This window comes from Callorhinus ursinus, unplaced genomic scaffold (assembly GCF_003265705.2).
Source record: "Callorhinus ursinus isolate GAN/ISIS: 27379988/994484 unplaced genomic scaffold, GSC_fseal_2.0 scaffold92, whole genome shotgun sequence".
NCBI classification, from domain to species: domain Eukaryota; kingdom Metazoa; phylum Chordata; class Mammalia; order Carnivora; family Otariidae; genus Callorhinus; species Callorhinus ursinus.
Genome location: NW_027397154.1, coordinates 1,484,537 through 1,502,326, shown reverse-complemented (window position 1 = coordinate 1,502,326; position 17,790 = coordinate 1,484,537). Strand labels below are relative to the sequence as shown.

The following is a 17,790-nucleotide window of genomic DNA, read 5'->3' as shown; positions in this document are numbered from 1 at the left end:
ACTCCGCCCCTCCCCCTGCGCGGGGATCCCGGGTCAGCCCGGGTGAGGGCCAGGGCCCCCCTGGCGCCGCCCATTGTGGTCCAACAGGTTGAGCTGGTGTCCCGCGGAGCCACCTGCTGGAAAGGGAGGGAGGCCCCCTGCGGAGGGGGCTAGGGAGGAGAAAGCGAGTCGGACCCGGTTCGGCCCGGCGGGTCGCGGGGAGCGGAACCTGGCCCGCGGTAGCCGGATTTGATTCCGTTTTACACCAGTGGGAGGGGCTCTCCGGGGTACGTAGCGCTGCAGGCCCGGTTGGAGGCGTCCCCCACAGGCTACCTTCCTCACTTGCGGGGGCACTGAAGTACGTGTCCTGCCTCACCCCAAACCCACACACACATCTGGAAACACCCAGGGTCCCCTGGCCACCCGGGTCTCCGGACAGATCCCTGTCCAGAGGTCCCCACCTTCGCAGAGACTCAGTTTCTCCACTTAGGGAACAGGCAGGATGGAGGCGGGGTGCAGGAGCGAGAGCGCGCCTCCCCCTCCCCCTTCGCGGACCCGGCCCCTCCCCTCCGACAATGCCAAGGCCGCAGCGGGCACCGGCTGGAGCGCAGAGGCTGCTTGCCCAGGGCGCCGTTCCCTCCCCGCGGGGCGCCGTCTCGCGTGGGACGGTACGCAGGGTGCCCGCAGCCTCCACTCCCCCGCTCCCTCAGAGTCGGGGTGGGGCGTAGGAGCTGGAGCTGATGGCCTGGTGGCTCCCCCTCCCCCTCCCTCCCGGGGCACTGACCTGATTATAGCCCCTCACGGGACCCCCCCTTCAATCCCTTAAGTCCCCGCCTCATCCCCACCTAGCCTGTCTTTAACCTCTCATACCAACCCTTCCCTCCCGAGGAGGTGACCGTACAAAAGCCCCTCATGGAGACTGAGAGCCCTTGACGGGGGCGCTGGGTTCCCGGGCCACTGCGGACACTGCCCCCTCCCCCTTTCCCTCCTCCAGGTTTCAGGCCAGCCCCTCGGCTCCGCCCCCTCCCTGGCGGAACGCAGGGCAGGACCCACTTGAGATGGGCGGGTGCGCAGGCCAATGGGCGGGCAGGGCGGTGGAGTGCAGGGGGCGGGGCGGAGCCGCAGCGGAGGGCTGGATGGGGGTCGGGGGCGGAGCTCGAGTTAAGGTGGACTGGGAGAGATAGGGGCTAGAGCAGAAAGAGGGAGAGGGAGGGGGAGAGGGACCGCGGCAGGTGGAGGGAGAAGGAGACCGAAGGAAAGAAAGAGGGAAAAAGAGGAGGGTGGGAAAGGCTCGGAGAGCCAAGTAAAAGCTTGGAGGAAAGGAGCGAAAAGGGAGGGAGGGACCCATCTGCGCCCTGCAGGGACTGGCTGGACCGAGGGGTTGAAGTTTATATCCTTATTGGGCGGAGGGAGGGGGACCTGGGGGGGCGGGTGAAAAACCAGGAAGTGACAGAGGGTGTTGCTAAGGGTTGGGGGGGGAGTTTGGGGGGTGGCAGGGGGCGGGGGGAGGGAGGGGAGGGATGGGGGGAAAGCCAGCGGGAGGACAGGTGAGACAGCAGGACAGGTGAGGCGGGCCCTGAGGGGGGGCGGGTGGGAGCCAGGTGAATGTGCGGTTCTCGGCGGCCGCGGGGGGGGCGGGCGGCAGGAGGAGGCCGAGGGCTGCGGAGGAGGAGCCCCCCAGCAGAGAGCGGCGAGCGACTGACCGCGGCCTTCTGACCAGGACCGGAGCAGGGCCCCAAGCCCCCGGGCCCGGCGGGGGACGCGCTTCTCTCCACAGCCTGTGCTTCAGCAGTTCCGGCCAGCGGACCCAAAGGCGGAGAGGTGAGTGTACCCTACTTTTGTCTCCGGCTCGGGGTCCCCCAGACGCGAGACTACTGCAGTGTCCTTCGTCTGTCCTGTAAGTGGGACCCCCCCACGCATACACGCATGCAGACTAGGCTCCCACCACTCCCCTTCCCTGTGCCTTCCCGGCACCCCGGGTCTTTGGGATTGATTTTAACTGCGAGGAAAGGTGGGCGGAGGGTCCCCAGAAACTTTCTCTGCACTTCTGGGATGAGACAGACCCGCGGCTCCGGGATGGAGAGAGGGTGAGGCGGCGCCGAGCGCTCCCCGAGTCTTCTCCGTGACTTGCGGGGAGACCCCCGACCCGCCCGAGCTGAGGGAATGGAAACGCTGACGGACTCTAACTAGGACAAGGCGCCCCCCCCCCCCCCGCGCCCCCTGGCGCGGTGGGCTGGACCCGGGCCAGTGGCACTGGGGGCGGGGGGAGCGCAGGAGGAGCCGCGGCTGGGGGGAAAGTTACCGGCTGGACTATTCGGTTTCCTGCGCCTCCGCAGCCGCGCTCCCTCTCCAGTAGTGGGGCTCGGCGACAACCTCCGAGCGACACAGATCGACCCCTCAGTCCCAGTCCCTTCCTTCAGGCGCCGGTCCCGCCGCCACCCTTCCCAGGCCGGCTCGTGCCCCCAGAACCCGAGAGCGAGGGCGGGTGACCGCGAGGAGTGCTACCCCCACCCGTCCCCCCGCCGGCGCCCGCGCACCTGCCCCTCCACAGAGTGGGGGTCGCTACTGTGTAGTCGTGGAAGCTACTGGGAGCGCCGCTGGCAGAGGGCTGCCATTCAAAAGGGTGGGGGGCGCTGCTCTCCATTCCCAGCTTTCGCTCTCTCCTCCCACCCCACCCCAAGTAAGAGAGCGACGTGTCCCGGCCAGAGCGGGGGGGGGGGGGGACGGGAGTGGGGGGGCGGCGTGGGCAGCGGGTTGTGCCCGGACACGTGCCTGCCCAGGCGCCCCGGCCCTGCTGGTGTTTGGAGAGAGGGCGGGTCCCCTGCCCCCCGCCCCGCACAACCCCCACGTATCAAAGGGCGGCTGAGACGTGGTGAGACCTCGGGGCGCCCTGGGGGGGGGCGGGGAGCCTGGGTCCGGAGCAGGGGAGGGGCAGAGGCGCGGGTGCTAGCTGACCCACAGGAAACGAGCGCTGCTGACCTAGTTTGGGACACCGGAAGTGGGTGCTGAGGAGAGGGGGAGACCAGCAGGCTGTCCTGGCTTCCGGGCCAGGTGGAGGGCGTTCTTGAAGTGACCCCCGCCTGAACGCCTTGCAGACCCCTAGCTGCAGCTGAGAATGGGAGTGAGTCATTGCAGCCATTCCCCCTTCCCCCAGCTTAGTCCTGGAGGAGGGAGGCAGTTCATGGGGGGCTGGGGGAGCCAGACTGAGCGGGAGGGGTTAAACCAGGATGGGGACTGTCTGTTCCCCAGGGTATGTGTGTGGCGGGGGTGAGGCCTGGAGGATTATGGGGTTGCCTCCTGCCCCCCCCCTACACCAACTGGTTTGGTCACCCCTGTACCTGCCTGGCACTGCTGGCCGAGCTGACAGGGAGTGGGCATCAGGTTGGGAGGGGAGAGTGGGCACAAGGAGTGTTGTGCTGGAGAGGGGCACATTTGTGACAGAGTCACTGCTCCTCAGCAGTGGTGACTGGGGAGAAGGACAGGGGGCTCCCCCTGGAGCAGCTGATGAAACAAGGAGAAATCTCTGTCGGTGCCTCCCGTCCCTGGCCCCCGGGACCCCAGCTCCCCCAGCGAGCCTCCGTTACATGGTTGTTGCAGGCACGATGCAGCCTGCTGGCACCCCCAGACACTGTCCCCTCCCTTGGGTACCACACCCCCCAGCCTTAGCACAGGGGGCAGATAGGGGTCACTGTCACCCAGAAGGGGTTTTGGGGAAGGAAGAAGGCAGTGCCCACCGGGTTCAGGTGTCAGGGACAGAGGCCTGCTCTACTAGGGCACTGTCATCACTACGCAGCTCTGGCTGATATGGACCCCAGTGTCTAGGAGACAGGTGTTGACCTCTTCCCCCTTCCCCGTGGTGCCCCCTGGCACCCAGGGCCCCCAGCTCCTCCTTGGCCTAGTGCCCGCCCCGGGAGGGCGCGGCGGGCAGCGGGGGCTGGGCTAACAATGCACCATCGGGCCCTTTGTGTGCTTGCACTTGGCACCCTGGGGAAGGGTGGGGGAGGGGGCCCAGCGGGCATGGGGGGCGGAGCGCTTCTGGGGTGGGGACAGTGAAGGCTGGGGGAGAGAAGCAGAGGATGAAAGCAGGTGGGGAGGAAGGGGAAGTAGGTCAGATAGGGTGCTGGCCCCCCATTCCAAGCCAAGGCTGAGAGAACCAGCCCCTGATCCTCTGGCCTCCCAGGTGGCACCACGCTGCCTGAGGCACTGCCTAGGACTGGTCATTTGGGGTCAGAAGTCACTGCCCAGGGGACTGCTCACATGGAGGAAGCCTGGCCTGGTACTGCCCCCTTCTTGGTGGCTGAGAGACCCAGTTCTGGTCCAAGGCCAAGGCCCTAAGACGGGTAGTAAATGGGCTCCAGGCAGGGCACTGCCCTCTGATAGGAGCCTTTGGACCTGCTTCGGGGCTTCCTGCCTCCAGCCTGCTTGGTTCCGTGACCTTCTGAGAGTTAAGACTGCCCTGCCACCAGGCCTTGGGGCCTACGGCTGTTTTGGCCTAGGGCTGAAGAGGAGGGTGGCGATCCGAAGGTGGGGACAGGAGACGGATAGGACCCTGGCATGGGGTGTGCCCGCTCTAGCCTGTTCCCCCCTCCTTCTGCTGAGTAAACTCGTGAGTAAACTTGACGTTTTGCCCGGACAGTTTGAAGTTGCCTTGCTGCCCCCCCACCCCCAGTCCTGCCAACACACAAGCGGCCAAACGCCAAGGCGGGCCTGGGGGACTGGGGGGAAGGGGTTAGAGCTACTGTTGTCCACTTTCACGGGCTTTGGAGGGGCCAGGAAGCACCCCCACCCACCCAGCAACACTCCGGTCTTGGCAAGAGTCTTAGCTGGGGCCTGTAAGGATCTGTCTCAGAGCCTTGGGGAGCCCAGGGAGAGTGGCCTCGAAACAGAGCCTCTGCCCACTTCTGACCTCCACCCCCACTAAGGAAAACCACCCAGCTGCCATCTGGCCCCCTGAGTTGCCACCTCTAATGTTCACAGGCTGCCTGGCCCAGAGGGAAAGCTACCTTTAGCAAATTCCACAGGGAGACCAAAGAGGGCTGCCTTCTTCACCGCACCCTTTAGTTGAGGAGGCCTTGGCAACATAGCCCTCTCTTCACTGAGCCCCCCCCCCGCCCCCCCCCCCCCCCCCCCCCACCGCTGCCATGGAAGGTAGCATCCTCATCTGCCAGCACAATTCCTTGAACTCACATCTGGGCCTAACCCCACACATACCTCCCTCCACCACACTCCCCATCAGGCCTGGCCCTGACCTCCCCCAGCCTCTTCCTCTGCCCGCTAGCATCCCAGAACCAAGTCAGCCTTCAGAGTTCTCCAGCCAGCAGATACCTGTGCCGGATCCAGGGCTGGAGGGTGCCCCAGGCAAAAGAGGGCTTGTGGCAGGCAAATGGAGCCAGTGGCCCCAACAACACACCAATTTGCTTCCAGTTGGCATCCCTAATTCCTCTTCCAGGAGGAATTACACCTTCCCAGTCCCTGCCAGGCTTCGGTGTGAGGCTCCACCAGGCCTTTGCTTTCGACCTCATGTCTCTGGCTTCAGTTTCCTTCCTGTTTCCACCCCCCCCCCCCACCTCCTCCCCACCCATATGCCCCTTTCAACAGACATCCTCTCCTCCTTCCTTCCTCCTTTCCTCCCCTTTGCCTGGGAGAAGGGGTCCTCTTCCCCTCCACCATGGACCTCCTAGCTTTTTACCTCTTCTAGAAAGGAGACTTGGGACCAAACCTTCTGCCTTGCCCTCCCCACACCATCAGCAAGGCTCTGGGGAAGAGAACACAGGACTTCTCTTGAGAACTACAACTCCCAAGGTACATGCAGAGCAGTTGTGGTGCATACTGGGAGTTGTAGTCCTCCTGCTCTCAATTTGGTGAAGCCTGGAAGCGTTGCTAGATGGGAGTAAAAGCCAGGACTGGGATGAATTGTAACGTGGGTACCCTCTGCATCCCCCCCACTGCCCTCACCTTGTTTTCACCACCCTGTGCCCACGTGATACCATGTACCCATGATTAACCTCCCTCTCCTCTGCTGAGACATGCTACCATGCTTACCTTAGAGCCCCACCCAAGAGGTGCCCCCACCCTGCCCTGCTGCCCCTGGCAGGGATAAAATGGAGGGGCCCCATGAACCCCTTCCCTGCCCCCTGCCCTCCAGGATGGTTCCCTGCCTTTATGGGGATCAAAGGGCAGAGAGCAGCCCCACCCCACTCCCTTGCAGGCTGTGGGCACCAGGACTCTCAGGAATTGTGGGGACTTTGGTGCCCAAGCAAATGCTTAGGCACAGGGAATGCTGGGAGGCTGGCATCCACCTTGGGGAACGGAGCTTTCAGTAAGTGCTCACTGGGCTATCCGTGTAGGCCCTGACTTGTGCGCTGCCTCTTGAGACGGCTCGAGAACAGGGTCTTGGGCCTTGTCTGTAGGACCGAGGGAGTGGACCCGCCTGACTGGCACCAAGGCACAGGGGTGACCCTCCCCCACCCCAGGCCCACAGTTGGCATGGGGCGCTGGGAGCAGGGGGGTAGGAGGGAGAGGAGGGCAGGACTGCCAGCATCCTGGTGGGTAGGTGCCAACCGGGCCGGGAGCTGGTGAGGGGCAGCAGGCCAGCGGCGTTGAGCCAGCAGCTGTTGGGGGGAAAGGGGAGGGGATGTTTTAGGGGGCATTTCAGTGGTCCTCCCCAACCCAGGAGCACTTGGATTGGCTGAGTGTCTAGGGAACATTAGGGCACCCCTTGTTCCAGGAATAAGAGACCCTCGGCGTCGTTTAAGTGCAACTGTGTGGCCCACCCATCTCTGGGCTCAGAGCCCTCCTGAGTTGCCCCTCAGGCCCAGGCGGGTCCCACCCAGCCGGCCAGGGTGGCAGTGGCTTGCGCAAGGGGTGGGGCTAGGCGCTTCCCAGCAGATGCCCCCTCCTGGCTCCTTCCTCTTTCGGGGCCCACAGCTCCCCCCATCTGTCCACCCCCCTCAGGCCAGCTCCGTCCCCCTGATCCCCCTGGCCACTGGGGGCTGGCACAAGGGCTGCCCCCTGGCCTGGTTGGCAGGGGCTGGCGCCCGGGCAAGGAACTGTGGTATGTGAGTGGGTTTGGGGTGAGGCATGGGGAGGGCGGGGTGCTGCCTTGCCCAGCCCCTGAGGGCCCCAGCCCGGTACAGGGTGGGGAGAATTCGGTCAGCTCCCAGGGGTCCGAGGGGCCCACTGGGGTCTGGAGGGCCCCCCTGTGGCCCCCTATGGTGCCACATGCCCTGAGGGGCTGGGACCTGGGCACCTGTCAGCGCGGGGCACTGTCTGTCCAGCGTTTCCCCTCCTCCCTCTTCTGGCCACTGCCGCCTCCTGTCCCCTCCCCTCCCTTCTTCCTTCTCCTGGTCCCACCTCCAGCAGCCTCTCCCGAGGCTCCTCCTCACCTCTGTCCTGGACTGTCCCAGCCCCTACCTTGCCTACACTCACCTTTTTCCCCTTTCAGGACTGAGTAAGGACGAGCGGGGGTGGGTACAGCTGGGGCTTCGGGCACCACAGGCAGAGACTTTAGGCCCTCTCCCACGCTGCCAGCCCTCTGGTAACCCCTCCCTCCAAGCTGGGGGGAGGGGGGACAGCACCCAGAGGGTTAAGGCTGCAGGGGGGAGGGGCTGGGCCAGGTCGTGGGCGGCCCCTTTGAAGGAGGGAGCTGGAGCGGGGAACAGCCACCCCACCTCCCCCCCCCCAGCCCAGCCCTCCCCCACCCCTTCCAACCTGCTCCCCCCAGGGGCCAAGAGGAGTTGCCGGCAAGGCCCCTCAGCGTTCAGGTGAGTAGGCTCTGCTCTGGCTTGGGAGATTAGGCCCCAGGGGAGGCTTGGAGGCCTAGAATTGGCCAAGGGTCAGAGAGGGACTGAAACGCAGGCTAGGAAGAGGGTGTCCAAACTTCCCCGGGAAGGTTGGGGGAGCTGAGGGTCCGAGGAGCTGGAGTGCCCGGAAGCTTCAGCACTCAGGGTCCCCAGGGGCGCAGAAGGGGCCTATAGGAGCCGAAGGGTTGCTGGGCCAGGACAGGAGGTTAGACAGGCTGGCAGGGAGCCGGGCTCCGGGGATCGGGCTGGGGTGTCCTCTGGGGCTGGGGGGCTCAGGTTTCTGCCCGCGGCTTGGCGGGTGTGGGGTTACCAGCCGGCTCGGTTACCCAGCCCGAGACGCTAGGCTGGGGGGAGGGGGTGGGCACAGGGCAGACCCTGGCACCTTGTGCCGTCTCCTCAGGCCCTAAGGGGAGCTGGCATTGCCCAGGCAGATCCCGCTGGGAGCCCTGGTGGCCGGGGTCTGTCCAGGTGCACAGTTGCCTGGCCCAGGGTGGGTACCCTCTGGGGAAAGCCCAGCAGCTCCAGGGCTGGAAATTCTGACGGGCAGAGAGGCCTAGGTTGTCCTCCCCTCCCCACCCCACATCCGCTCTCTCTGCACCAGGCCGCCCCCCCCCCCCACCGCCACCCATCCTCCCCAACTGGCCCCCAAATTTCGATCCTGTGCTTCTTCCAGAAGGGTGGCATGGGTGCCCTGATTGTGGCCATCCCATGGCAAGACCAGGCCTTGGAAGGCAGGCCTAGCTCCTCGATTTGATTCCTCGGGCCCCTCTCTCTACCCGCCAGCCTGGGGAGAAGAGAATGGATGCTGGGAGCAGGGTGGAATGGAGGCAGCAGGAGGGCCTGGACTGGAGACCTGAGGGAAGAGAGAGAGGGCGAGGCGGAACCTGGGGGCCAAGGGCCACAGACGCCTAGGGCGGGCGAGGCAGGAGGCTGGCCAAGGCTGAAGGAAGAAAAGCAAAAGATGCGTTTTTGCGGAGAGGGCACGGGAAGAGGAGGCCAAGGATGGGGGCCAGGAGTGGAGGGTGGCTGCTGGGCAGGGGTCCCCAAAGGTGAAGGGGAAGGCTGGGGAAGGGAGTTGCCCCCCTTACCTCCTCTGCCATCTTCCCTCACGCCCCCCAGTGCAGCCTGCCTGGGGCGGGGGGGTCCCGGGGGCTAGGGCTGGTGTCAGGGACAGAGAATGTGGAGCGGCACTGAGATCTCCCTCATTTCGGGGAGCACCAGGAATTGGGGATTTTGAGGGAGGAGAGGCTTAACCCCCACAGCACCGGGAAGCAGCCAACTCCCCTGGCCTCCTTCCCCCTTCGTGGCTTGCGGTCTCCCTTCCCCGCCTGGCCCCCAGGAAGTGTGAGTGCTGGGGGTGGTGAGGTTAGGAGGGGGGAAGCGGCATGTGGGGGATGGGCAGGGCACGCACTCGCACGGAGGGGCTGGGGTGCGGACCCAGGGGCTCAGAACATGCCAGGGCATCCCTCGGCTGGGGGCCTCGCCTTCTAAGCCGATACCATCCTCCAGGGGACTTCCTCAGCCCCGCATCCCGCCTTCCCAACTGGGCAGTCCAGCTGGCTCCAGTGCCTGGGCTCCAGAGGCCCTGGGAAGGGTAGGAGAAATTGGGGGGCTAAGATTCCTGGGTCCCTGAGGACTTTGGACCCACTGCCCGGCTTCCCCACCCCCCTGGTCCAGCCACAGGCCAAAGCCCTGGCTGCGTGCAAACTTAGTTCCAAAAAAACAGGAAGAGAACCTGAGGCTGGAGTTGGGGTGGGGGTGGGGGGCAGAAAGGAGAAAGAAATAAGGGGGGGTGGCTAGCCAAAGTTGGGGGTGGGCACTGGGAAGTGCCCCAGGCCTCCATCACCGTGGAGGAGGATGTCACAGGGACACCTCAACCTCTCTCACCCTGAGCAGCTGCACCTGGAGAAGCCTTTGGTGTGTGTGTGTTGGGGGGGTGTCTGTGTGACTGTGTCTCAGCCCCATATCTATTTTCTCGGCCGCTAATCCTGGTTCCGCCCGCTGCCCCCCACACTAAGCCTCACTCCCCTAATCCCCAGGGTGTGGGGAAGGGGGGCCAGCTTCCCTCATCTGCCCCTTGGGGGCCCATATCTCTGCTGTATCCCTGTGTCATGGCCCCGGCGCCCCCAGCCCTGCTCCGGACACTGCCTGAGGTCAGCACCTGGAAAGACTTCAGGCTCCTTTTCCCTTCCCAGTCAGGGCCAGTGTTCTCCACCTTTTGGTTCTTGGTGGCGGACACACCCCGGCAGGTGCCCGAGGGCACTGAGGGCTTAGGGGGTAGGGGCTCCTACCTTTGCCCCCCTCCTACCTTTTCTCGCCCCAGATTCTTCCCCCCACCGAAGATGGGGCAGGCTTGACTCAGGGCCCAGTTTCAAGAGAGCTGCCCACCTGCTTGGCCGGTCTAGCAGGCCTGACAGTGAGGGGAGCCTGGGGGGGTGGCGGGAAAGGGGGAGCGATGGGGCGGGGCCCCCAGTTCTTCCCCCTACCAGGCAAACAGACCAAACAGACCTTGCCTGGTTCCCTGGCACAGCTGCCCCCCCAACCACCACACACACCCATGCCCACAAGGCCTTAGCAAGAGGGGGCATGCCAGGCTGGGTGCGGATGGGCCGCCCTCATGGGGCGTCAGGGGGCTGGGCTCTTTGGGATGCAGATGTGGGGAGGGTGCCCAAGGTGGGGTGGGCATCCTGGCACTGGTGCCCCACCCCCCTGGATGATGGGGCTAGGAGTGCCCCCTTAGCCTGGTTGGCACCAGCATCGTTCCATGTGGCACCTAAGTTGGCATGGGCGCCAGAGCCCTGGGTAAGGGCTGGGGGAGTTTTCCAGAAGCTAGAGAACCTTAAGAACACCTCCCCTTCCTACGTGTGTCCTCTGCGTCTCCCCTCCTTCGTTGCCACCTCGTGGCCATGGGCATTGGATTTGGGCCTAAGGGGTTAAACACCCACCCTTGCCCAAGCGCCCTGTGTGAGTTGCGTGGTGAACCAGCCCGAGCCTGTGACCTGACAGCAGGGTCAGCCAATCAGCACCCTGCCACGCCAAGTTGCCGCGGAGACCGGCGGGGTGGGAGAAAGAAGGCGGGCTTAGCAGGAATGGGTGGGGTGGGGAGGGAAGGAGGGAGAGGGATGGGGCAAGCCACGTGCCTGCGGGTGCCCAGCTCCAGGCCAATGGACAGCGAGGACAGCCCCACCCATCCCCCCTCAGGAGGGATCTGCCTGGGCCCAGGAGGGTGCCCACTGCTGCCGCTGCCCACCCGCTTTTTGTTTGTTCCTAAGTCCTGGGGCCATTTGCCACTTGCTCTGTTTGTAAAGTGCGGGCAGGAGAACCGAAGGGAACTGGGATTGCTCCCGGGGGGGGGGAAACAATATGGGGACTCCAGGTGGGAGCAGGGGGCTTGCTGAGGGCATCTGGGTGTCCGTCCAGGAAAGGGGAGACACGTGGGTGCTGCTTCCGGAGGGCGCCCGTGCAGGAGTCCCAGCGTCACAGTGAAGGTGACAGGCTGGGAGGCAGGCAGAGACAATGCAGTTCTTGTGTTCTGAAGGGGAAATCTGTGGCCCTTGACTCCCCCAGCTCCCTGAAAAAACCTTTTCCCTCAATGTCTGCGGACTGAGCAGCTGTTGGGAGTAGTGAAGAAGACCCTGACCAGGGTCAGTGGGACCCGCCCTAAGGACCACGTAGGTCAGCCTTTACTGTTACAGAGGAGGAAACCGGTCTCCTGGCGAAAGGAAGTGACTGATCCAAGGTCATGTAGCTAGTAGTAACCTGACTCTTTGGGGTGATTTGAGGGAGGGAGACCCAGCTGTTCCCAAGCAGTTTCCCAGCAGAGGCCATTTGTGTAGTGGAATCTGCCCCTGGGCGAGGCCTTGTTTCTCCCTCCCAAGGCCAGAATGTTTATTGGGCCCCCACACGTGGTCTCGTTTACCCGTCACCGCAGGCCTACAAGCCTACAGGTCCAGTGGAATGATCTCGTACCATAGACTAGGAAGGAGGCTCAGAGACCAGCTCCTGTGTTTCAGGTCACCGAGCTTGTCAGCCACAGAGGGAGGCTTCAGACTCAAGCCTGGCTGACTCCAGAGCCCTGCTCTTTCCAGGCCCCAACTCTGTCTCCACTGGCTTCAGACCCACACACCCAATGTCAGGGCCGAAGGTCTGAGCTCTTGGGACCTCCACTCCCACCCACTCCTTGCACGGCTGAGAAAAGGATGCACAGACAGAAGGGACTGGCCCAAGGTCATTCAGCAAGCTAGCAGCAGACCCAGGACTCAAGCAGCCCTCCCCACTTGCAGGCCAGGCCCACCTCCCGCCCTCCTGCCCCTCCACCAGCCTTGGGGGTGCCGCAGCTTCTGCCTTGGAGAGGAGAGCACAGCGGGTACAAGACAGAGAGGGGCCCTCTCCTGACTGGCCCCGAACAGGGAGGGAGAGGTGCTGGTGGTAGCTGCGGTGTGGAGGGTGGGATTGCAACTCAGCCTATTGGCAGTGGGGGAGGGGGCGGGGACGGGACGATGCTTATCTGTGCGGGGCAGGAAGCACCCGAGCCGGCCCGCGACACCCCGGCAAAGGGTGGCTGCTCCTTGGCCCCCTGGGGGAGGGGAGGATGTGGGGGGAGGGATGCTGGGAGCTGTGTTTCCCTTTTGGCCTGGGGGGGGTGGGATCTAAAAGGGGAGATGAACTGTTAGTAGGTGGGGGAGGGGAGGAAAGGAGGGTGAAGGTGAAGGTGCTGGGAAGCTGCCTGGTGAGTTTGCACCAAACCGTTTGTGGGGGTAACGTGGGTTGAAGTACCTGGCCAGGCCTGGAGCACACCTTGGTTCAGTGTAATCCCAACTCTGTCCTTGGCCTCTCTAGCTGTGGGGAGGCTCCGTCAGAGGCTGTCACCCCACTTCTCAGATGATTGAGCCCGGAGTCCTTCGTGAAGCCTGGGCCAGGACCCCAGTATCCCTCCAAAGGCATGGGCAGTGGGGCAGGCGAAGCGGGCGGGTCTCCAGCAAAGGCTCAGCAAGTCGGTGCCCCAGAGGCAGGCGGGACTGTGCAGAGCAGGTGGCAACACGACCGTGGGCCCACGGCCTGGGTTTGAACGCCATTCTGCACCTCACTTGCAAAGTCGCTGCCCCTGTCTGCGCCCTGGCTTCCCTGTCTGTGAGATGGCTGCTAATCAGTCCTTCAGAAAGTTCTGGAAGATCACCTGGGTGTAAAGCACTTAGGAGAGTCTCCCGGGACAGGAAGTGTGGGCCAATGCCGGCGCCCCGCACAGGGCTGAGCGCCCTTCACCTGTCCCTCTCCTCCACCCTGCAGGAGAAGATGGGGAGCCCTGAGGACGACCTCATCGGGATCCCATTCCCAGACCACAGCAGTGAGCTCCTGAGCTGCCTCAATGAGCAGCGGCAGCTGGGCCACCTCTGCGACCTCACCATCCGGACGCAGGGCCTGGAATACCGCACCCACCGGGCGGTGCTGGCCGCCTGCAGCCACTACTTCAAGAAGCTCTTCACGGAGGGCGGCGGCGGGGCGGTGGTGGGGGCAGGGGGCGGCGGTGCAGCCGCGGGGGGCACCGGCGTGTGTGAGCTGGACTTCGTGGGGCCCGAGGCGCTGGGCGCCCTGCTGGAGTTCGCCTACACGGCCACGCTGACCACCAGCAGCGCCAACATGCCCGCCGTGCTGCAGGCCGCGCGGCTGCTGGAGATCCCGTGCGTCATCGCGGCCTGCATGGAGATCCTGCAGGGCAGTGGGCTGGAGGCTCCCAGCCCGGACGAGGACGACTGTGAGCGAGCCCGCCAGTACCTGGAGGCCTTTGCCACGGCCACGGCCACGGCCTCGGCCTCCGGAGTTCCCAACGGAGAAGACAGCCCGCCCCAGGGGCCCCTCCCGCCCCCGCCCCCGCCGCCCGCTCGGCCCGTCGCCCGACGCAGCCGCAAGCCCCGAAAAGCTTTCCTGCAGACCAAGGGGGCCCGGGCGAACCACTTAGTGCCCGAGGCGCCCACGGTGCCCGCCCATCCCTTGACCTACGAGGAGGAGGATGTGGCCGGCAGAGTGGGCAGCGGCGCAGGCAGCGGGCTGGGGGACAGCTACAGCCCTCCAGCGGGGACTGCTTCACCCCCCGAGGGGCCCCTGACTTACGAGCCCTACGAGGGTGAGGAAGAAGAAGAGGAGCTGGTGTACCCTTCTGCCTACGGGATGGCGCAGGGAGGTGGGCCCCCACTATCCCCAGAGGAGCTGGGCTCAGACGAGGACGCCATCGATCCCGACCTGATGGCCTACCTGAGTTCGCTGCACCAGGATGCTCTGGCACCAGGCCTGGACGGCCAGGACAAGCTGGTGCGCAAGCGCCGCTCCCAGATGCCCCAGGAGTGCCCGGTCTGCCACAAGATCATCCACGGGGCAGGCAAACTGCCACGCCACATGAGGACCCACACGGGTGAGAAGCCCTTCGCCTGTGAAGTCTGCGGAGTCCGCTTCACCCGGTGAGTGGGGGTGGGGGCGGAGGGGGGGAAAGGGACCCAGCAGGGGCCAGGTCGGTGGGGAGGGAGGCAGGTGGTCTTGGAAGAACTGGGGGTGTGGAGGTTCCCAGAGACACCAAAATTGGGAGGCCCGGGAGAAGGAAAGGCGAGGGAGGTGGGTTTGGCGCAGGAAAGCTTTGGTGTCGGAGGAGGCTGTGTGGGAGGCTGGCCCACCTGAGCGGGGGAAGTCCACGAGGGCTGGGAGTCTGGCGGGGAGGGGGGGGGGGGGGCCCGCCGGGGGGGGGGGGGGCGGGGGGGGGGGGGGGGGGGGGGCCGGCGGGGGGGGGGGGGGGGCCCCCCCCCGCCCGCCGCCCCCCCCCCCCCCCCCCCCCTGCGCGGCCAGGAACGACAAGCTGAAGATCCACATGCGGAAGCACACGGGAGAGCGCCCCTACTCGTGCCCGCACTGCCCAGCCCGCTTCCTGCACAGCTACGACCTCAAGAACCACATGCACCTGCACACGGGGGACCGGCCCTATGAGTGCCACCTGTGCCACAAGGCTTTCGCCAAGGAGGACCACCTGCAGCGCCACCTCAAGGGCCAGAACTGCCTGGAGGTGCGCACCCGGCGGCGCCGCAAGGACGATGCACCGCCCCACTACCCGCCGCCCTCTGCCGCCACCCCGTCCCCTGCTGGCCTCGACCTCTCCAATGGCCACTTGGACACCTTCCGCCTCTCTCTGGCTCGATTCTGGGAGCAGTCAGCCCCTACTGGGCCCCCGGCGTCCACCCTGGGGCCCCCTGATGACGATGAGGAGGAGGGGGCGCCCAGGACGCCGCAGGCTGAGGGTGCCATGGAGTCCTCTTAAAGAGGCCGAGGGGCCGGGCTGGAGCGGCGCGAGGCCGGGCGCCCACGCCAAGCGGTGGGAGCCCGCGGGACAGGCAGAGCTGGGGTCAGGGCGCTGGGCCTCCCTGGCTTCAGCAGTCCGCCCCCCTCCCCCCAGAGCCCTCGTTCCAGTTCCAAGCTGAGAAGGTTTGGGGGTCGAGGCTCCCCAGATTGGGGTGATCTCCCAAGGAGTGATACATGATAGTATGTCTCTATTTACAGCTCTGTTTGTTGTAAAGGTGGGGTCCCTGTCCCCGGCTGCTCCTGGGGAGTAGAAGCAATAATGTATTTCTGATTTGTGGGGTCCCTCTTCGGCTATGCGGGTTTCTAGGGGGTGAGGGGCTTGGGACCAAAGCCTCGCCCCGCCCCCATGCCCCCAGGGGTTTGGTTGTGTCCGGGGGTGAAGGACAGCCCCTCCCTTCCCTTCTGAGACCCCTCCTTCCTGCTTTCTGTTCCCTTTTCCTGGCAGTGAATTATGCAAAGGGGGGCGGCGAAGGAAGGGTAGGTGGGGGAGAGCGAGGTAGAAGCTGGAAAGCCTGGGGGACTGGGCCTGCTGGAAGGAGCCATCCTCGCGCCCCCCCACCCCCGCACCCCCGCACCCCCACCCCCTGCACCCCCACCCCACCCCACCCCACCCCACCCCCACCCCCCGCCAGGCTCCGAGCGCTGAGTCACGGGGTCCTGGAGGAGAAGGGGGCGGGGTGGCCGGAGTGGCTCGCCCGCCCCTCGGGGCAGCGGGAGGGGCCCGCTCCGCTCGGCTCTCCGCCCCGGCCCTGCCCTCCCCTCCCGCGTCCCCGGGCAGGGAATGTCTTGTTCCCGCCGCTCCCTCCCCGGGGCCAGAGGGCAGGGCGGGCCGGGTGGCTCCTACCCTCCTCTCCTCCTCCCGCCCAGGTGCGAGCCGGAGCCGCCGCCGGGCCGCCCCTGACTCACGCCGCCCCCGGGCTGGCGCGGCGCGGACTGGGGGACGGGGTGAGGGGCTGCGGGCCCGCGGAGCGCGCGGGCGGGCGCCCCCTGGCGGCCGCTCCAGCGAGCCGCGGGCGCCGGGGCAGCGGGCGCTCCACCGGGAAAGCGCGGAAGGGGCAGGGGGCTGCGGGGGGGGGGTCCCTTGCCGGCCGGGCCGTCCGTTGGGTCGCGGAGAGTAATCCCCTCGCTCTTCCTTTAGGATTGAGTCCACCCCGGTTCTGTACATAGCCTCTTCTGTTGGTCTTGTTGAAATCTAGTTTCAGATTTTTAACTACCCAATTCTGCTGGGGGTGGGGGTATCTGCCCCCCTCCCTCGCTGGGTGCTGGCCCCCCCGTTGCGGCCTGGGCTCTGCCTTGCACTATTTTCCCTCCCTGGCCTGGCGGCCCCTCCCCCTCCTTAAAAGGGGCAGGTTAAGGGGCCCGGTGCTCTCCCTTCCTCCCGTGCGCCCTCATGCCCATTTGCACAGCTGCCCAGGTACCCCCAACAGTGAGGGGGGTGTCACAGGGAGGGGGTAGCGGGACCAGTCCCTGTATCTATTTAAAAAGTGATGATGTAATATATTGGGGTTGGGGGAGGTCGGGTTGCCCTGGGCCTCATCTTAGCATTTCAGGTGATGGGGGAGCTCAGGGCTGGGGAGACCTGGGGCCTAGCCCCAGAGAGTGAGGACAGTGTGACCTCCCCCCTCCCCCCTTGCGGCTTCTCCACTCAGTGCCTTAGGGGGGGAGGCAATGCCCCCCTCTCCTCTTCCCCTCCTCTTCCCCTGCCCCCACCTCGGGTGTAAGCGACAGGAAGAAATAATAATAATTTAAGATTCACACTTGTGTCTGCCTTTGGTTCCTTTATTTTGGGGGTAGGTGGGAGGGATCCGGAGAGGGAGAGAAGAGACTGAGAGGCTGGGCTTCTGAAGCTGGAAGGGGACTGCTTTGGAGGCAGAGGATTCCTGAGGCCAAGGTGGGGTGTGAATCCTGAAAGACTGGGCCTCAGGCAGGGGCTGCTACCGGTGTCTCCTCTGCTGAGGCCCCTTCTCCTCGTCCAGGTCACTAGTGAGGAGAGCAAGGGAGTGGCATGGTCCGCGGGGCTGTTTGCACAGGCACATTCCTGCCCTGTCCAGATTTACCAACCTCTCCTGCTCCCACAGCCCCACGGCATGCCGGCCCGGTGGCTGGAGAGCCCCCAGTTTTAGGCAAGTGGGTGGTCACTTGCCCAAGGTCACATGGCTAGTAAGGGCAGAACCAGTAGTGACCTTGGTGGTATACCTACCTGCTCAGGGGTCAAGCCTCCCCCATCCCCACGACCCTGCTTTTAATCTCAGTGAGCCCTCAGGAACCTCTGAAAATAAAGCTTCACTTCCCCTCCAACCCCTCAGCTCATCCCTCCCCCGCCCCGCCCCATTCACACCAGCATGTGCCCTCAACTCATCCCTCCCCCCTGCCCCATTCACACCAGCATGTGCCCTCAGCTCATCCCTCCCCCCTGCCCCATTCACACCAGCATGTGCCCTCAGCTCATCCCTCCCCCTGCCGCATTCACACCAGCATGTGCCTCAACTCATCCCTCCCCCCTGCCGCATTCACACCAGCATGTGCCCTCAGCTCATCACTCCCCCCTGCCCCATTCACACCAGCATGTGCCCTCAGCTCATCACTCCCCCTGCCCCATTCACACCAGCATGTGCCTCAACTCATCCCCCCCCCCTGCCCCATTCACACCAGCATGTGCCCTCAGCTCATC

The 17,790-nt window shown here is 65.3% G+C and overlaps 2 protein-coding genes across 5 annotated transcripts in view; one reads left to right on the top strand and one right to left on the bottom strand.

The window, feature by feature from the left end:
• Positions 1–1,463: 1,463 nt before the first annotated feature.
• Positions 1,464–16,876, top strand: ZBTB7B (zinc finger and BTB domain containing 7B). Of its 3 annotated transcripts, none has more exons than XM_025858777.2 (4): positions 1,464–1,526; positions 1,700–1,800; positions 13,068–14,233; positions 14,613–16,876. In XM_025858777.2, the coding sequence occupies exons 3-4, from the start codon at positions 13,074–13,076 to the stop codon at positions 15,076–15,078; spliced, it is 1,626 nt and encodes a 541-aa protein (XP_025714562.1). In that variant the 5' UTR covers positions 1,464–1,526; positions 1,700–1,800; positions 13,068–13,073; the 3' UTR covers positions 15,079–16,876. The 3 variants fall into 3 exon arrangements, with proteins under 3 accessions (XP_025714562.1, XP_025714560.1, XP_025714561.1); XM_025858775.2 differs by having other exon boundaries at positions 1,466–1,543; XM_025858776.2 differs by lacking the exons at positions 1,464–1,526; positions 1,700–1,800 and adding an exon at positions 7,070–7,742.
• Positions 16,877–16,910: 34 nt separating this feature from the next.
• Positions 16,911–17,790, bottom strand: part of DCST2 (DC-STAMP domain containing 2) — a 9,699-nt gene continuing 8,819 nt past the window's right edge. For both annotated transcript variants that reach the window (XM_025858774.2, XM_073888608.1), the window contains one exon: positions 16,911–17,099. In XM_025858774.2, coding sequence (XP_025714559.2) covers positions 17,054–17,099 — 46 coding nt within the window. In that variant the 3' untranslated portion in view covers positions 16,911–17,053. The remainder of the gene's footprint in view (positions 17,100–17,790) is intronic.

Excerpts from the sequence above, each read along its gene's own strand:
- ZBTB7B (XM_025858777.2), top strand. The coding sequence starts at position 13,074 with ATGGGGAGCCCTGAGGACGACCTCATCGGGATCCCATTCCCAGACCAC. Across the intron at positions 14,234-14,612 it reads TGCGGAGTCCGCTTCACCCG|GAACGACAAGCTGAAGATCC; the intron begins GTGAGTGGGGGT and ends CTGCGCGGCCAG.